General features: G+C 37.7%; 6 protein-coding genes across 6 annotated transcripts; 2 read left to right on the top strand and 4 right to left on the bottom strand.

The window, feature by feature from the left end:
- Positions 1-474: 474 nt before the first annotated feature.
- Positions 475-2,429, bottom strand: PHYBLDRAFT_180413 (hypothetical protein). The gene is made up of 3 exons (XM_018438309.1): positions 1,781-2,429; positions 1,479-1,705; positions 475-1,342 (listed from the first exon to the last, which is right to left on the bottom strand). Exons 1-3 carry the CDS (start codon positions 2,098-2,100, stop codon positions 561-563), a joined length of 1,329 nt encoding a protein of 442 aa, XP_018293848.1. The 5' UTR covers positions 2,101-2,429; the 3' UTR covers positions 475-560.
- Positions 2,430-4,825: 2,396 nt separating this feature from the next.
- Positions 4,826-5,963, bottom strand: PHYBLDRAFT_59341 (hypothetical protein; the record flags this gene model as incomplete). The annotated part of the gene is made up of 4 exons (XM_018440476.1): positions 4,826-4,853; positions 5,143-5,174; positions 5,422-5,611; positions 5,860-5,963. 4 exons carry the CDS (start codon positions 5,961-5,963, stop codon positions 4,826-4,828), a joined length of 354 nt encoding a protein of 117 aa, XP_018293849.1.
- Positions 5,964-6,389: 426 nt separating this feature from the next.
- On the bottom strand, positions 6,390-10,959 carry PHYBLDRAFT_27874 (hypothetical protein; the record flags this gene model as incomplete). Its single annotated transcript, XM_018439921.1, has 17 exons — positions 6,390-6,845; positions 6,921-7,095; positions 7,156-7,386; positions 7,466-7,613; positions 7,675-8,118; positions 8,194-8,298; positions 8,382-8,819; positions 8,900-9,061; positions 9,132-9,326; positions 9,394-9,516; positions 9,586-9,834; positions 9,919-10,153; positions 10,222-10,337; positions 10,398-10,504; positions 10,571-10,643; positions 10,697-10,798; positions 10,866-10,959. Coding segments are annotated over 17 exons (3,247 nt in total), but the record flags the coding sequence as incomplete, so codon positions are not given.
- A 2,154-nt stretch (positions 10,960-13,113) lies between these two features.
- On the top strand, positions 13,114-14,325 carry PHYBLDRAFT_59343 (hypothetical protein; the record flags this gene model as incomplete). Its single annotated transcript, XM_018440477.1, has 6 exons — positions 13,114-13,230; positions 13,284-13,411; positions 13,486-13,672; positions 13,746-13,833; positions 13,914-14,048; positions 14,108-14,325. 6 exons carry the CDS (start codon positions 13,114-13,116, stop codon positions 14,323-14,325), a joined length of 873 nt encoding a protein of 290 aa, XP_018293851.1.
- Positions 14,326-14,477: 152 nt separating this feature from the next.
- On the bottom strand, positions 14,478-17,203 carry PHYBLDRAFT_59344 (hypothetical protein; the record flags this gene model as incomplete). Its single annotated transcript, XM_018440478.1, has 3 exons — positions 14,478-16,398; positions 16,449-16,844; positions 17,019-17,203. The coding sequence occupies 3 exons, from the start codon at positions 17,201-17,203 to the stop codon at positions 14,478-14,480; spliced, it is 2,502 nt and encodes an 833-aa protein (XP_018293852.1).
- A 163-nt stretch (positions 17,204-17,366) lies between these two features.
- PHYBLDRAFT_165793 (hypothetical protein) lies at positions 17,367-18,233 on the top strand (the record flags this gene model as incomplete). Its single annotated transcript, XM_018435308.1, has 1 exon — positions 17,367-18,233. The coding sequence occupies one exon, from the start codon at positions 17,367-17,369 to the stop codon at positions 18,231-18,233; it is 867 nt and encodes a 288-aa protein (XP_018293853.1).
- Positions 18,234-18,435: the final 202 nt, after the last annotated feature.

The raw sequence follows: 18,435 nt of genomic DNA on the forward strand, positions 1-18,435 counted from the left end.
GGTTTTAAAAGAATAAAAAAAGGACGTTTTTGTTGAATAATTGAGGTCAGGCTTTTAGAAACAATATATATGACGCGTTCTTTGTCTAGTCAGAAGACAAGTGACTCATTGTGGGGTCTTCACATACACTGACGGCACACGTAGCACTGAATATGAATTATAAAAGTAATAATATATATATACATTTCACCTGAGGTGAATGACAGTAAATTAGTGTGCCTTAAAGTGAATATCGATAAATGAAATCACAAAATAAAAGCGAATTGCTCTACAACTAGAGAGGTTCGAGTTTTCTTTGATTAATATATTAAGCTTTGGACAGTGTTAAGTTGAAAAGACAATCATACATTTTATAACTATAAAAAAAAATACAATATTAAAAATCTACGATTTTGGATATAGGGATTAGTGGTTTTATAGACCCAAAAATGTCAGACTAAAACAGAGACCAAGCCAAAGGTATGCTGTCATGATATCAGGGAATGAAAATAGGTTGATTTTATTAATAGGGGTGTGAGAGATCTTTTATGACAAAGATTGAATGAAGAATAATGTTGTTTCTAAATTTTTTTGTAATGACCAAAGACGAGATCATATCCTTCAAATGCATGGATGATTCTGTCTTTGCGCCTGTAGCCACCGAATTTTCCTACGGTGCGCATGAGCTTGCTTATGTTTTCACTCTCATCATCTTCATGTGATACAGAGGAGAAATAAGTCACAGTAAAGGCCCCGGGTTTGAATATATCCAGAACTTGGCGGATCAGTAGACGCACTGAAGCTTCTTGACCATTGTGCTTGCCAAGGTTACCAACAGGATGAGTAACAGAGGCTGGGATAGTGGTTTCAAAAGAGGCGTATGAGCATTGGGGTTCAGGAGTAACGTGAATGGTATAGTAACCCTTGTCGAGCAGACCGTTAGCCGAATAACCGCATGGCTCAAACAGGAATGAATCCACCTTGGCATCAGGATAAATCTTGTCGAGACCAGTCTCACGGTCGACGCGTACACCACCTACTAAACCCGCTGGTTCGTTGTTTCTGTGATAGAAGGCACGCATGGCATTGCGGTCTAACCGTGTCATCAAGATCTCGACAGTCTGATCAGCGCCTGCGGGACGATGTACGCCATGGAATCTGTCCACAAGAGCCAAACTTGGTCTGGTCACCTTTGTCCATGGGCATTTCTTAGGTGACATCCAGGACAAACCATCTGTTTCAGACATAAGTTGATCCATGTCGATAGCTGCTTCTTCTTGATGAGCAATATCGATGGGTGAAGTTAGGTAAAGATACCACTCGTCTTCATTAGTATCACCAATCACGTAAGCAGCGCCATTGTCTATTACGAATATTATGTGTTAGTTTCAAAATCATGGATACAACAGATAATAATAATAATAATAGTAATAGTAGTAGTAGTAGTAGTAGTAGTAAAAAGGGGAAGTGTCAAAAAATATCAAAAAAGAATTATTTACCGAAATGGTCATCTAGATAGTTGACTTCTTCTTCCCAGCTACGATGGGGACCAGGTTGCTTCTCAGGGAATATGAACGATTTGCGGGAGTAGAAAAGGCGATAGACAGACTCGTAGCCACATCGAGTGCGAGCGATTTCGAGAATATAGGGAAGGGCCTTGAGAAGAGTGGTTGTACCGCATGTCTTTAAGACAAGCTTATGAGAGTAAACAAACATGGATGACTCACTAAAAATGATTTCCCATTGGATAGCGGTTTAATAAGCAGGATGATCTTTGTTTTACTTTCTTGTGATTTCTTACCTTAGGAGATAGGCATCCGAGTATGCGTTGCTAACCACACTAAGGACAGTGCACTTGACAGTAGCCAACATAGAGTCCCATACGGGCTTCTCTACAGTACGGAGATCCTTTGGGAACACAAAAGAGTATGAGTCTTTGGGAGTTGTTGGGTTCGAGACATCTGAGAGATCAGAGTCGGTATCAATAGGGCTGGAGTTATCTTGGGGAGAGAACCAGATCTCGAGTAATTTTTCTGGGCCTTCAAAACAGCCGTGTTCTGCAGAGTAATTGGTGCCGCTAGGAGGTGGAGCAGATGGTAAAGGAAGTTGATCAAAGACCATTGTATTTTAAGGTATGAATTAATAAATAAATAAAAGGTGGGTTGTGTAGTTTAAATATAATAAGAATTGACGATGTCAGGACCAGTAGTCGCAGTGAAGCCGGAAGGGTACGCTGACAAAAAGAGAACTAAGGTGTTTTTCAAGAACTGAAGCGTTTAGAAGCATGAAAGGGGTTCACTGTGAGTTTTAAAGTGGTTTGCCGACGAAGCGACGGGTAAATAGGAGCCTTTTGTGTACGTTTGATAGGATCAAAATGAAGCAAAAAAAGGTATCAATAGACAAACACCTTTATAGATAGAAGAGTCCCTTGAGGGAGGGGAAAAGGAAAAAAGAAAAGGAAGCAAGGATGTGCAAAGGAACATTTTTACTATTGGCTTAGGCAACTGCTTTTATAGCTAGATATCAATAAAAAAAACTTTTTGCTAGATTTTTTTTTCCGCATCGTGGCTGCTTAATTTGAATCTTTATTGGGTTTCCCATCACATTTTGAAATGGGACCTCAATATTTACCTAAATGTTTCTTTTTTTTCTCTTTGTGTCTTTTGTTGCATATTTCTTCTTCTATATAGCTTGTAATTAGCCACGGATTTCTATCCCTAGTTTTATAAAGTGGTACTATACCTTGCTCTTATATATCCTTTTTTCTTTTTATAATAAATCAATTTGATTACTTTCCAGGTCTGCAATTGAAGAATATTTTCCTTGAATAAAATATGAAGGAAGAAGCCGGCAGGAGTTCCTTGCCCACCAACATTAATTACTTGACATGCAATCAGTAGATATCTATTATTATTCGAACAAAAGGCTTTAGTAGTCTAAATTACGCTTTTATTATCTCTTATTTTCTTGCCAAAACTCGACATTGTTTTCTTTTAAAAAAGGGAAGTAGTGGTTGTATAGCGAGCCATTACTCCCATTGAGGTGTTTATTGAATATTTCTAATCAAATACACAAAAATATGCCAGAATTTGGTTTCTACTTATGCAATTGATCCTCTTTTTTTTGGAAGACGTCGCCATTATTTATTATAGTATTTTGAGTTTTTTCATTGCCAAGGCACAAATAGCTCTAATAGAATTATAGAGTACAGATCAATTTATCACAAGACTTTGAGCCATTTGAGGTGCCTGTGCCAGTTAAGTTTAAATTGCTGGAGTATAGTAATTAAAGGCTTTGCCAATATATTCGATATTCAATTGAGCGTGTTGTGGTTATAGCTTAAATATTTAACGTTCTTCTTCTGCGGACAGAATTATTCTGTGGATCACGCTAGATTAGGCCTATAAATTAATCATGATATTTATGCTCATTGCTATTTATTTTTTAATAAGATGACTTGTGACTATATCAAGCGAGTAAGATACTTTCTTTTATGAGCAAGTATTTATTCTATTTATTTGTCCTTTGCTTTCTTGAATGGGAAATTCATTCATGAGTGTATAAGTAGTCCTTTTGAAATTTGTGGGAGGAACTTTATTTTGGAAGCAAAAAGAAGAAATAGGCTCATTTTTTGAGAAACCTAGTACAACAATCCAATGCCACAGATTTTTTTTTGTGTAATCCTGGAATTAAAAATAGGTTTTTCTTGTATGAGAGTGCATTAGCTCACCTTTTATATTATATGATATATATATATATATATAATATTGAGCTCTGATTAAAAATAAATCATCAATTCAAAGATAGATCAAAATAATCTGTAGACTGAAGAATAGGTTTTCAATTTTTTTTTGCAATATTGAAACATAGGATATATGTAATCTTTAGCTCTATCTAGTAAAGCAAGCAAAGATATCCCTTAGATGAAGAATTACCTTTCAACCAACTTTTGTTTATTGTAGTCGCACTATATATTTGTTTGGCCGGTCTTGATGTGGACTATCAATTGGCTCTTGCTTAGACCAATTAATATTTTGCATTTATCTAAAACTATACTGAATTATTCAAGAGTGAAAGAAAGACGGTTATAAAATGATCTAGATTGATATATATATATATACGATCAAGATTATCAGTAAATGCGGCATTATGTAGAATGATGATTTTGTTTTTGTATATACAATCGAGGATAACAAGGAAGGTACGATATAGGGATAGTTATCTACAGTATTAAAAGTTAAAGGTGTGTAGATTGAGGGAGAATGAGGAAATAACATATGGCGACTAGTTATGAGCAATGATAAAAAAAAAAGTAAATTGTAACAAAAGAAAGAAAGAGGAAAAGATGCCCACTGCCAATTTTCATATCTCCAAATATAATTATTACTTTGTATAGACTTCTCACTAGATAAAATTTTATAGGCACTAATTTTCTTTTCAAATAAAATCAGAGAGTTTCCATTACACAAAGAGAGTACCCAGTGGTGAAGCTGTAGATTGATAACTAGATATAGAAATATGCTAGATATTATCAAACCGTCATTCTGCAGTTTCAATTCAAGCCAAGTATATTTCTCATAATAAATCTGTAAGTCCATTGACTGTTGATCATGCTTTGCCAAGAAAGTGTCTAAATAAAGATATATTGTTTTTCCAAGCAAAATCATTCATTATTCTTCAAATGTAAAGATATACCCATGTGTTAACAAACTTGCTTATTAACATAAAAAGCATATATGTAAGTAAGAAAGTAAATCTATTGGTTGTTTTTTTAAGACCCCGATAGTTCTTCTAAACGAACAAAAGTAAAAAAGCTCTTTTATTTCCTTCTACAAAGAAATCGAATTTAATCCATAGTTACTTGTGCCTGAAAACTAAAATTAAATCAAAATAAAAAATGAATAACAGTCAGAAACCAAGTCACGGGATTCAGATGTGGGCTCCCTATTGATTCTAGGAACCCCGCTCAGTCCCAATTTTTTTCTTCTTTTAGTGAGAAACACTGCAATGTGAAGTGTCCAAAAGGTCAAAGAGCTAAAAATGTCCTATTCAAAGTCAAATGCTGCATTTCCCCGATGTGTCAAACTTTAGAAAAAAAAGAAAAATCAGAGTTGGACAGAAAAGGTACAAATCAGAGTAATGTTTGCTTGGCTCTTTTGTTACTCATCCCAAGATAATCCTATCTTTGTGTAAACCTATTTATTATTCAGCAGCACTAGTTGTTTCTATGGAAAGCATACCATGTACTGAAATATATAAAACTCGTGTTCTTTGAATGAGTTGTAACATATTTAACGCGTAAAAATTGATGTGAGGAAATAAATGGAGAAATGGGAACCAATTCAATGAATACTTTTTTTTTTATTTTTTTTACTAGGAGATCGAATAAGAAGATCCGTAATCCTCGGAGTATTTTCTAACAACAACAAAAAAGCTTCTTACTTGTTCTCTTGAATGTAGTACGATATGCACATTATCCAATCGAACATGAGAATACAAGACGGTCTTACAGTCCCAAGGGCTTCTATTGAGAGAACCAAAGGCTAGACACAGCTGTCTGTACCAGTACCGGGCGCCAGTATATATATTTGAAGTGAAAGTACAGTAAAGATGGGGCCACCTCAAAGGTATACTATACTCAATAAACGCATTTCAAAAGAAAGAAGAATATAAAATCTAGGGTATATTCATTTACAAGGCAAATACCAGCAGAACTGGGTCCAGGTTTATGAAAAACAAATAATAATCAAAAAGGCCTTTTGTGCTGTATTTTGAATAAATGTTCGTCCTACATGAGAATTGAATTTTTCAAGGAAAAACATATCCCGTTTGAACTGAGTCATAGCTTGAACTCTGGTACGCTCCTTTTTTTTCCCTCACTCTCTAATCCCTGACAGCCACACTTTCATCCCATTCTTGTGAATCCTCACGTCCCAGCCCCTGATGTGTTTTGATACACGCTTGTCACAATTTGGCAATTGCATTGAGTGAAAATTCTTCAGGCGACTTTTATTTTTATCTTTTTTCGTGCTGCTAAAAGCTATTCCAAGTCTAGTAGCCGTATATAAGGATAACTATACTTCGATCCTCTCTTATAGCTAAAAGACCCACAAAAACATGCTGATTACTCTTTCAATTTCTAAATTTCAAAGTTTATCAATCAACCTGAGCTCAGGATACCTTTTTTTTCTTAAATATATGTATATTCAAATGAAATTCTATTGAGTCATAAAAAGCACACACGCATGCAAATATATATATGTATACATTAGCAATGCATAAAGTGTATTTTCCAGTAAAGGTTATCATCATTATAATTCTGACTTCTAAAGGACGACTTATATGTATAATATATCATATCATATAATATCATATAATATCAAAAGCCAAGTTCTCGGTGTACACCCGGATTTTTCTTGTACATCATTTACATTGTATTACATCGATTTATAGTAATTGTTTGTAACAGAATTACTATGGACATTTTTGCTTTTTATATGCAAAACCAATTAATCGTGTCTCGTTACAGTATACACATATTGAACTATTGTTTCTCTTTTCTTTACGTTCAAGCATTTATTAAAGCAATTTCATTATCCTGTGAGCAAATAATACCCTAAAGAGCCTCGTCTTCGTCCATTCCTGGCAGCTCAGAAGGCTTAACCATACCGGGGATACTAAGTGCTTTCTCTAACTCTGCTCTTCGTGTAGATTCAAGCTTGGCTTCTTTCTCTTCGAGATAGAGCTCGGCATTTTCGCCAGCAAACTCTTTAAGTTGGATAAGGAAGTCACGTACTTCCAGCTTGAACTTTGGAGGGTTGCCATTGTATTCAAACATAGCCATAACAAACACCTTAATTTGACCACTATAAGACAAATCAAATGTGAGCGACCTGAAAAGTAACAACAGCAAAACAAACAGAAAACAAAGTCAAAATTACCTTTGCAAGTGAGGGAATGCATTCCGGAGAAGTGCAGTCACATATCCTTCAAGGAACTGAGCATTGCTCATGGTAGGATCTTCAACTTGGCTTGGATCATACAAAGGTACCTGAATAGAGTGGTTTGTAACAAGACCGAAAAGCTGTGCGAGAACTTCGGTTTGGCCCTTGAAACCTAGAGAAATTATAGGTCATTTAGTAATGCTTCTAAAGACATTAAAGTCAAAATACTTGCCACTCTTATGGTCTCTATCAGTCAAAACAAAGAATATATCTTGGAGAATACTCAAGTAGTAGGTCTGGTAGAATACACCAGCAATGTTGGGGTCTGTACGACTGAAGTTGCTAATTAATTCTCCACAGATCTGAAGACTGACATCTGCAATATCTCTCATTGTATGCTTGAAACCCCAAACAATACTATCAATAAGAAGCTTAAACTGGGCGGGAGCAAGCTCTAGCAAAGCTATATGTACAAATAAATAAATGAAGATTGTAAGCATTTTTACAATAACACCAACTGTTTCTTCTTCTTCTTTACTAACCTGGGAAGCAGTATTGGTTGATCGCACGCAGCAAGTTGTAGAATCCAGTACGATGTTCAGGATACTCTGCGAAATCTTTTGTAATCATGTTCAATGTAGGCTCAAATGTAGCTTCCAATACTGCAGGTATACGTGGTGTCATCAACTCCTAAAAAATAAGAACGCATTAGATGTTGCTTTGCCTTATTATTTGGTAAAGCAATACTTACTTTCAATTTATTCACCATAGTCGCGAGCGCTTCCAGAACCTCGGCGTCCCTTGAGACATCAGCACCAAGACAGTAATCCGAAAGGACGGCATCAAAGAAAGGTCCAACCATGTTATCATTCACCGCATAGTTGTCGTCTGCTGCATCAACGTAGGTATCGACCAATTTAAGAATATCTCTCTTAATCATTCTCAAACCACGGACTCTGGGGGTTTTTGTTGCGATGGGGCCTTGCTCTGCAATATTTTGAGAAATCATTTTTCCAACAGAGCTGTATAATGTAAGTAAATCCATGTATATCTTGCTAAGCTGGATAATAAATGGAGATCCCACTGCACTGCACGCCGAGACGTTTGTCTTGAGCACATTAGTGACAAATTTAATTTGAGCAGGATCTGCCAAGATATTTATGTTCTGCTTGGCTTGTGTCATAACCTCATTCCACTGCATTTTCCAACACAATTAGTGCCTTTCTTCTTTCCAATTTTTCTCTTTAACAAAAGATCTGTTTGTACATACCGCTCTATTAGGAAGCTCCATAAAGTTCACCATGAGGCGCTCTTGTGCAGGTTTGTTGTGTTGTGCAGAAATCATATATCCCACAGCTTCGTAGAATGTATGGATCTATTTTTTTTTTAAAAATAATTAGTCAGTTACGAGTGATTTATGAAGGGTCCAAATTCAAATAGAATCTTCATATTCCTAACCTGTTGTGGTTGGAGTTCTGATGTGATCCCGGTAATACTCTCCAAGATCTCATCAATAAAAGGCCGTAATTCACCGGATTGCTGAAGTACAAAGTGACGCTTGCACTTTTGGGCAATTTTAATGAATGTATCGCAGGCCATATCTTGAACACCTTCGTGCGACTCATGCATGAACTCAAAAAGCTTGTTCACCACAGTCTTGAGGAACTTCCAATGTGCCTTGAGGAAGCGAGGGTATTGACCAACAGTGTACATAATGTTAGATGCAACAACAGCTTTGTTGTCCTTGCCACGTTTCATTTCACAAAGGCTAAGCAACTCCTTGATAACAGTGACCAAGAATCGCTTCTCAGTTTCCTCACTCATAGCACCAGAGATTGAACCAATAGCCCAACAAAGCTTGTTGAGATTTTGCCAGGACCATTCCCTACCATCCATCTATTTTTTCCCTCTTATTATTAGTAACAATTTATCTCCCATATAAGAATGATCATATTCATCATTCTTAACCTGCTTACCTGCTTCTGAAGTTTTGTAGACATGATTTCTTCAGTATCTGATACATCCAAATTGGTCAAGTAAACCAATACTTCTTTCATACTCTTGTAAAGAACAATTGTGTCACTCTCCTTAACAAATTCACGCACAATTTCTCCTTCGTCGTTTTCAACGACAAGCACCTTTTTTTATACACATGCACATCGTACAAATGATTAGATCCAATGTTAAAATCCATGTATCGTATCTTACCTCTTCGGGCTTCACCATGCGTTCAATCATTACCACTCTCAAATTAGAGAGAACATCCAGGTAAAGCATTTTGCGAGGACGGTATCCAGAATTGCCCATCTGGTTACCACCAGCACCAAGATCCAATAAAGACATACTAATTGGGGGTACATCTGAATTACCCAAGTTACGGACTTCCTCAAACAACTCTTGTACCTAGGGAAAAAGAAGAATATAAAATGTGAGACAACGTTTTTAGTATGATAAAACTTAATTGGCATACCAGTTGAGCCCAATACTCAAGACAGATTTTGAAGATTTCTCTATCATCAACACGCGAAATCTTAATCAAATAGAAATGAGCATTGACCAACAAGTCGGTAGTGTCTGATGATTGTTCAAGAATCTGTAATACAAGAAAGATCAAAGTGAGTATATATATTATATGTGTCTGATTTAGTTATGCAAATATTACCCTCAAGTGAGAGGACAAGAATCCTGTCAAGAACAAGGCAAGGTTCTGTACAAATTCTTGGTCATCATCTGCGCTGTTCTCATAAACTTCAGCCAAGTCAGTACTAGGAGGAACCATCACATTTACAGAAGTCATGACGCTAGTGAACAATGCCACGAGCTTGTCATGATAACTGTTTTCCACATTCAGACCACCGATCTCAGTCAAACATTGTAATGTAACGTTGCGGGTCTCTCTCTCTGTCAAGAACTACCAGAGAAGTTAATAAAAAAATCAAAAAAGGTCACACAAGACCAGATTTTAACTAAAGTAATAATGACTATTTATGCTTACTCTGTTGCATAAAGTATCAATCAGAGTAGTTTCAAATGCATAGCCTAAAGGAATCCAACTGAGGAATCTCAAGAGAGTTTCCAGAGTAGCAAGGATCAAACTGGGCTTGTTGGCTTTGTCAAGGACCTCCTTGCACAATTGAAAAATTCCAGCAAATTCACCACACATCTGACTTCTCAAGTTTGATGTCTTTAACTGGGTCATTTGTTCTGCTGAGTAATCAAAGATTTCTTCACTGAAATAATTATGTATAAGCAAATAAAATTTAATACACACTACACCAAAATATAGATCAGAACATACCTGAGAAGCTTAAGAATTGCCATGTTGTTCTCACACAAGGACAAGTTAGTCTTGCTCGATTCGACAATTTCGGGGATGAAAGAGGGCCAATTACGGGGCCATTCTTGCTTGAGAACCTTTGAATCGAATTTGCATAAGTATTCCCCGAATAGATCATACAATACGTTTACACTTACTTGAACCAGAACCATGTTTAGTTTGTTAAGATAGGTACGTTCACGGACCATTGTATTCTCATCAGCTGAGACCTTTACAATCACATTGACGATGAAGTAGCGAATTGCTGTACAACGCATAAAAAATAATTGAGCAAAATAAGAGATTAAATGTCAAATTATACAAATCTCACCATTGCGACTATCTGGAGGCAATGTATTCCATCTCGTTTGAATAAACTTCTCAAGAATCTGTAGCGCGATGAACTAATCACAAGTGGTGTAAATTCCAGCGCTCGTCGAGTAATTAGATATCATACCTTTGTATGAGAAACAGTGGAGCGTTCAAGAATGCCGTCTACACGTGTCCATGCTTCTTCGTGGTCTTGGAATTCCGTCAACAGCTTCTGGGCCATTTGTTGCTGTCATATTTCGATTATAAAATGAGAAATTGAAACTAGAGGTTGAAGATCACAGCATATTGTTTACCTCAGAGCCACTTCCAGTATAGAATGTAAGGACCACTTGGTCGAGTTTGGCTACATCCAACTCTTTAGAAAAATCTAGAATGCTCTCTGCCATGGGTACTTTTGAAAGGTGTCTGATGGTACGCGAGAACAAGCGTTCTCTGCACCTTGACATGATAAAGATAAAACCGAGTCACGGAAATCTATACGTCACTGTACTGTGACGCAAATGTTTTACTTATTTAATGAATATTTTGGAATAAAGCGTCTTGTTGGAGTGTAAGTTTTATAGAATACTCTATCTTTTCAAAGTATTGTTTTATATATCTCTAGACCTCTGTGTAGATGATATTATATACATATATATCTTCTTTTCATAGGTTCTAGACGGGTACTATTTGGAGATGATGTCTTTAAATAATTTGTATTTATATTGTCTAACATGAAATCAGACAGAAAAATATATAATTTATCACAATGAATTAAATGATTGTCTTTGCACTTAAGGCTCTAATATGGGAGTTAAAATAACATCGATCAATACTTTCTTTTTTAAAAAATATATAAAAATAGGCATGAAGTGGATACCCTATAGAAAAAAAATAGGCGATTTTAGTGAATTGTTGCAAGTTTTCCGGGGTTTAAAGTGTCTTATGTTGAGTTTTAATTAAGCACCAATTTCTCTCTCGCTCTCTTTTATATTCTACTTTTTTTTTACCCCACCATGTTTTTTGCAGTCAAAGCAAAACATCTTTTTCTTAGCTTTTTCAACCCATTACAAAACTAAATACCAAGTTATTCAAATCTAATGGCTTACCAGCGGTAGATTGGGTGGGTCCTAAGCGGTAACCAGGACGGAATTTTTTCATCTTCTTTGAATTCTAGTCAGTCTTTGTCTCAAACGACGACCCTCCTGGAGATTTTCTTCTGCTTGTCTTCTGATACGTCCAATCCGAATAACGCGGGTGAACCTTACAGGTATAATCCCATCATATCTCAAATTGTTAAGTATATGTCGGAAGTTCAGGACGGCAGCAAGATCCCGATTCCACAAACGATGCATAACCTCTGACCCGTCCATGTTCTCCTAACAATTTAGATTGGTACATCTAAAAAGGACTTGTTTCTATTTTTTTCACAAGGTCTAAAATTATTAAAAGTCTCTAAAAGGAACACACTTAATAACTATGAAGGCTAATATTAATAAAATACGAATCAGCAAAATTGACAAAAGAAAGCAATCTGAGAAGAATTGACAGAAAAACATCTACATCATGTACAGTTTGGTTGTTGATTGCTCGCATGCTCATTAGAGATCTCGGTAGATTTAGAGAATCACAGGGAATCTGTCTTCTGGTTTCTCAAAGTAGGAATCAGGCATGACAATGTTAACACAAAGCAGGTTTATACTCTTTGATAAAAAGAATCAATTAGGCAATATATATATACCTACATCAATATTATAGTGTTTAGAGAATAACCGTTTTCTTTAGATAAAAAAAATTAAAAAATATCACATAGAAATAGATATATGTAAGTTATTTAGTAAATTATAGCTTAAACTGCTATTAAATATCATAAAAATTAGTACTTCTTCTTTCCATACTTCTTTATATTCAACTTCTATTATTTTGATCTATAAAAACTATAAAATTCCAATACAAGACCGTGTATTTGTTGAGCCAATCATAAAGAGAATGCAAATACCTAAAAAAGGTATAGATCTGCCATATTTAGAATATTTTATTGGATTAGATGCAAAATAATATAAGATCCCATAAATTGTATTTGACAAAAAGTAAAACTAATAGGCTAAAACAGGCATGCTATTGGCTATAAAAGTTACGAGTTCGTAACTCGTTACGAAGTCGGTATTGTAAAAGCTGACTTTTAAAGAGCAGAAAAGTTACGAGTGCGTAACTCGGTACGAGGTCGGAGGTATAAATCCTGCCATTTCCTACAGTGCTTTACTATCGTCACTAGCATACATATACTGTTGCTTTATTTGTCTTTCCTTGGGAAACGGCCGTTTATTTTCAGGTTGTCTTGGACCATTATGACTGGTTAAGAGATACTAGCCTACAAGATTTTTTTAGTAATATTTACTCTTCAGAGGTTCTTTAAATTGAAATAGATTGATTATCAGTAAGCCTGAAAGAGAGATGAAGATATTGCAAGCATTTTTTTTTCATGCTTAAAAATGAGGAAAACCTAAAATCCTGTGACTCGTCCAACTCGTCCTACTCTTCCTCCTTTCTTTTTTTCTCAACATGTCTGCCTTTGATATCGCCATCTCAGAAACGATCTGGGATGGTAAACTTCCTCTCCAAGTAACCTTTCATCCAACAGAATCCATTTCATCCGCTCGAACACCAGATCCAATATATGTACGTCATCGTCATCGCAATAAAGAGACAGGCGTTTTATTCCCAACCTACAGATAGAAGTAGCTCGTCTTTCCTACCTTTCTCTTTTGACCCATCAGCTTCATTCCATCTACACCGGACTTGGTATTCAAACCCAACCAGAGAATGTATGGTATGATTACAATGGAGAACCTCTCAAATGGTAAGTAGCCATATCATATCAGAAACATACTTTATCTTTACGAAAATATAAACTTATGTATGGGTTACAATAAGGCACTTTCCTATCGGCCTCTTATACGATCTATACAATTTCCCAATCTCACAAGTACCGACCTTTGGTGAAAAGGCTAGTCTTCCATGGCGTATCAATATTCATTTCGATGAATTTCCTATTGATAAAATACTGCGCAATCCTACACTGGATACAACCCAAGACATGTTCATGTCGATGCTCAAGGAGGTAATTACTTTGAAAGACATATACAGACCAGTATAAAAATGATGTGCATGAATTTTGATAACTTGAAGTAAAGGCAGACTTTCTCCGTCACGGAACCACAAAAAGGGTTATGAATATGTCTAAACGCGATCAAACGCAGCTGTGGCAGTCTCTGGTACAAGGTACCAAAACAGCGTTTTTTTTAAAAGAAAAAAGCAAAAATAAGATATATATATAAATCTCTGACCATTAGATTAAATAGGAAAGTACTCTGAATATTGGAGCGTGAATAAGCATTTGCTCGAAAACGGCCAATTAGCACGACACATTCCTTTGCGTCTTTATATGCCATACAAATGTCCACCCATTCAAGAACTAGTCCCAGGAAACACAGAAGGTGTGGAATTGAAAGACTAAGAGCCAACTCAAAATCCTGATATATTCTGGTTTCTTTAGAGCACCCGCTTCTTATAGGAGATGCCATGACACGCATCTTACCGGACTTGTTTCCTTCGGATGACCAAGAAGAGTGTGACGCGATACCTGTAATTCATGGTGTACCTTTGCCTTTGGACACACCTCTAGGATGGGCCTCTGACAATCTATGTTTTGCAGACAATTTTCTTCATATTGTCATCAGTAAAAAGGGCACAGACAATGGCCTAGACACATAAATAAATTTATAAAAGAAAGACCCACTTTGGATTCTTCTTTACCAGAAAGACATGTCGTTTTGGAAGTTAAACAATTTTTTCTGACAACGAAGGAGAATGATATATACACATGCTTTATTGAGGGCTTCCTGTTCACTCAGTAATACATTCTGTCAGATCTCAATAAGCATTACGGTGCAGTCATCATAATCTTGCAGCTTCGAAGCAAAAAAGCCATGCGCCCCTTCTCTATTCGCAAAGTATCGCGCGGCCATTGTAAGCGTCCTCTCTTTGAGTTTCCGGATCTTTTCTTCTTGTTTTGTTAATTCACGGAATAAAAGAGGTTTGCGAGGCTCTTGTTGGTTCAACAATGCTGCATCGCTTTCCGCCGTAGGCTCCTTTTCAGTTGCCTCTACCGACATATCCTCATTTGGTGGTGCTGATCCTGCTTTTGCTTCTGGTACTGATTCTGGTTGCTTTAATACTGTTGGCAACAACTGTTCAGTGTTCTTAATCTCAGAACCTTTCTGAACAGATTCTACATTATCTGTTGTTGGGAGTGTTGCCTGTGACTTTGAATGGTTGGCTGTTTCATTATCTTTGACTACACCCTCAATTGAAGATGACGTGTGTTCAATTGTTTGTCCTTCATTATGCTCTTCTTGTTCTAGAATATACCGTCCAGCTTTTTCTCCATCTTCAACCATAGCACCTATTGCCTTTGCAATCACACGGTTCTGCTTATCTGGCGCTTCTTCATACATATAATCAAATGTTCCATCTGTGCTCATAAACAAAAAGTGCCTCCGCTTTTCTTTGTGCGCAGACGAGGTTACCATGGTGCGCGGGGGTATTTCTTTTGAAGAATCTTCACTATTATTGTTTGGATCCTTTTCTGGGGTTCCATCAGATATCCGAATAAAAGTAACGTCGGGCTCGCAAGAGATAATTTTTTGTTTTGGGTTCAACTTGAAATCCAAGTCACCGCAGGACCGTGCAACGTTTAGGGATGGAATGCGATCTTCACGGGCGCGCCATGCAGGAACATTGTTGGCTGTAGTACGAACTGCACTTTGAGTCGCCCATCCTTGGACTGATGTGTCGCCGTTTGCCTGATCATGCGTAACCTGGTAATCCTTGGGTCGAATACGTGCATTCTTGAGAGCGATTCTTTTAGCCTGTCGATTACCATCCTCTCTAAGTTTGTCCAATTCGACTTTGATAATTCTGTTCTGAACAGAGTCTACAAATTCACCGCCATTCTCAAGAATTTCTCTCGCCAGATGTTCCAGGTAAGGTTTGTGATCTTGGGATGCGAATACAACTTCCATAAGATAGTCCTTATCTACGCCTCCGGTGAGAGGATAGTCCATAGTTACGGGTGCTGAGCTTGGCTCAGGAGCAGAAATCAAAATAGTCCGAGAATCACCCACATTGACATTCACCAGCCAGTCACCAAAGAACACGTTAAGAATAAGAGTGCAACCGTCATTGTCGGTCTTCTCAGATTCTAGATGCCCATCAACAGCATCCCCCATTTCAGTACTAAGGTTACCATTCTTCCCAGGAAAGCAGCTATCCGATTTTCCAGATAATTGGGCTCGTTTGATGGTCAAATAGTCTTCATCCAAGGACTCGACCATGAGTTTGATATCATGCTCAAAGCGTTCTTGGACTTCCTTATTATCCAATTGTTGTGGATTATATTCCGCACACACCTTCTCTAAAGCTCGTGGTGTTTTGCGAACAAAGTATTCTGAGCAACCTCTTCCACCATGACCATCTGCCAGAATAAATACACGCCCAACCACTTTTTTTCCTGTTGTATCATGAATATCTGCAACGCGGAATCGATCCTCGCAATGTATTTTAGGAATTTTAATCTTCTCATGTGATCGGAACCGAGGGTATGAATAGCCCTTTTGTTGTACAGCTGCAAAATTGGCAGCAATAGGGTAGTCGACAAAGTTGATAGGATCGAGGTAATTCATATCCGCAGGTGGTGGTGCATATAGAAGCGAATAGTCGAATATAGTATCTTCTTCTGATTGGGCTATATTAGCCTCGTCTGCACCTGAGTCTATCGACATGGACCTACATAGCAAAGCATTGAGTTGGTTGGTAGTGAGATTGGGCAAGCGTACTCATCGTCCATGTCCACATCAACGTCAAAGCCATTTCCATCCGAATCGGTATCGTAACCACTTGTGCGTTTTCTCTTGAGCTTGGATGAGTTGGTTCGCCGACGTCTGCTTCCATTACGATCAGAAGATGGCTTACGCTGCTGCTTCCCAAGATGACTCGAATAAGAATAAGATGAAGATGAGTTTTCTACTGGTTTAATGTGCATCGGCTCATCCGGGATCTCCTGAATGGGGGGCAATTGTACTCCATTCAACACAAAGTCTGCAATCGAATACTTTGTTTGGCGACCGGCACCATCCTTAGCAATATCGAATGGATCAGGTTGCTTTAATCCGCGTGCAGCCTTTCGCGCCGTCGATATAATACCCTGGATAGTACTTTTGGGCGTCTCTCCTCTAAACAACAGACATGGACACGGATCAGTACAATCTGTACAAAAAAGAAGCATGTCATGCTAGAGAAATGTCTTTGTCTGTCTGTTCATCCATTCGACAGACTAAGCAGTATCATTGAATGCAGTAATCATTCCTAGGCTACTATGCATGCTTCTGTGGAACGTAGGTAATCACCTTAGTGGAAGTAGATCCAAAGCTCTCACGGCACCAACAAGCTGAGCTGCGTTCATCGGTTGATTACCGTAATGAAAAAGTGTGGCCATAACCTTCATGAATGCTGAAATTCCTCTCATTTCTTCACTGATGTTGAGCTGAAGCAGCTCTGTATCGACAGTCTCTGGCATCTTTGGTTCATCCATCGCATTAAACCACCTTGAGAGAGGTTACGCTTTTGCTTATGGATTTTTTTGTACGGGGAGTTCTTTAGGAAATCCAAAGATTACGTCACAATCCCTTTGTGACGTAGATTTAAGATACCCGTCTGGAGGACTTCTTGCTGGATCTAGTCAACATTGTATAGTCATGAGTGCCAGTGATTCAGAACAGGTTACATCCCAGGCAGAAACTCACGTAGATGAAGTACCCAATGACAATGGATCAGAAGATTCTGTCGTAGAAAAAACGAACAAGACGACTGAAACAGACGCAAACACATCATTAGACGACTCAAAGACAGATGAACCAGCAAAGCACGAAATTAAACAAGAAAAAAAGGAGACAAAAGGAAAAGGGACTGACAAAGCCGAAAAGAAGATTCATCCTAGTAAGGCTGATATTGCAAAGGCCTGGACGGCTGCATGGGATCAGAACTCCCAATCATACTACTGGTGGAATACGTTAACGTACGAGACAACATGGGAAAATCCATTGGGAGATGGCAGCAAGGCAGATTCTGAGCAGACAGAAGATTATTCATTGTATTACTATGGATATCCAGCTGTAGAGTCCTCTCAGACTGCTACGCGCCCAGACCATGTTTCAGACAACCCGCTCGACTCCTTGCTGGACAAGATTGACACGCAGGTTCGAAGCACATTTGATGATACAGTCGAACAATCACCAGCTGAGAAAACTCAGACACCTTATTCATCGTATTTCGGGACAGAGGATCAATATAAGTTCCAGGCTGTTTTTAATGCAAAAACCGGCAAGTTTCAAACGTCAGAAGAAGTTGAACGTCTCCACCCCGACAGGATGACAATCGAAAGTCGTGCAAAGAGACAGATGCAATACTATTTTGACGTAGATGCATATATGGATGAGCGAAACAGAGAGAGAGCAGCTGGTGCTGGCCAAAAACGTCCATTAACTAAGAAGGACCTTGATCGCTTCAAGAAAGCAAAGATGGAAAAGAAAATGAAGCGGGCAAGGGACTGGCTGTGCGATTAGACCAGACTATAATAAATAAAATAAAAAAGAAAGAAAATATTAATAACGGCAGCACCAATAAGGGGGGAGGGGAAATATTGATACGGTTTGTCGGTCTACACAATCCTTTATGATATCTCAATTTTTCCATCTACTTCTTCCGTAAAACCTCTCTCTCTCTCTGTTTGTCTGACTTTCTTTAATAAGATAAAACCCAATTCAT

Source organism: Phycomyces blakesleeanus (assembly GCF_001638985.1).
Source record: "Phycomyces blakesleeanus NRRL 1555(-) unplaced genomic scaffold PHYBLscaffold_6, whole genome shotgun sequence".
NCBI lineage: Eukaryota > Fungi > Mucoromycota > Mucoromycetes > Mucorales > Phycomycetaceae > Phycomyces > Phycomyces blakesleeanus.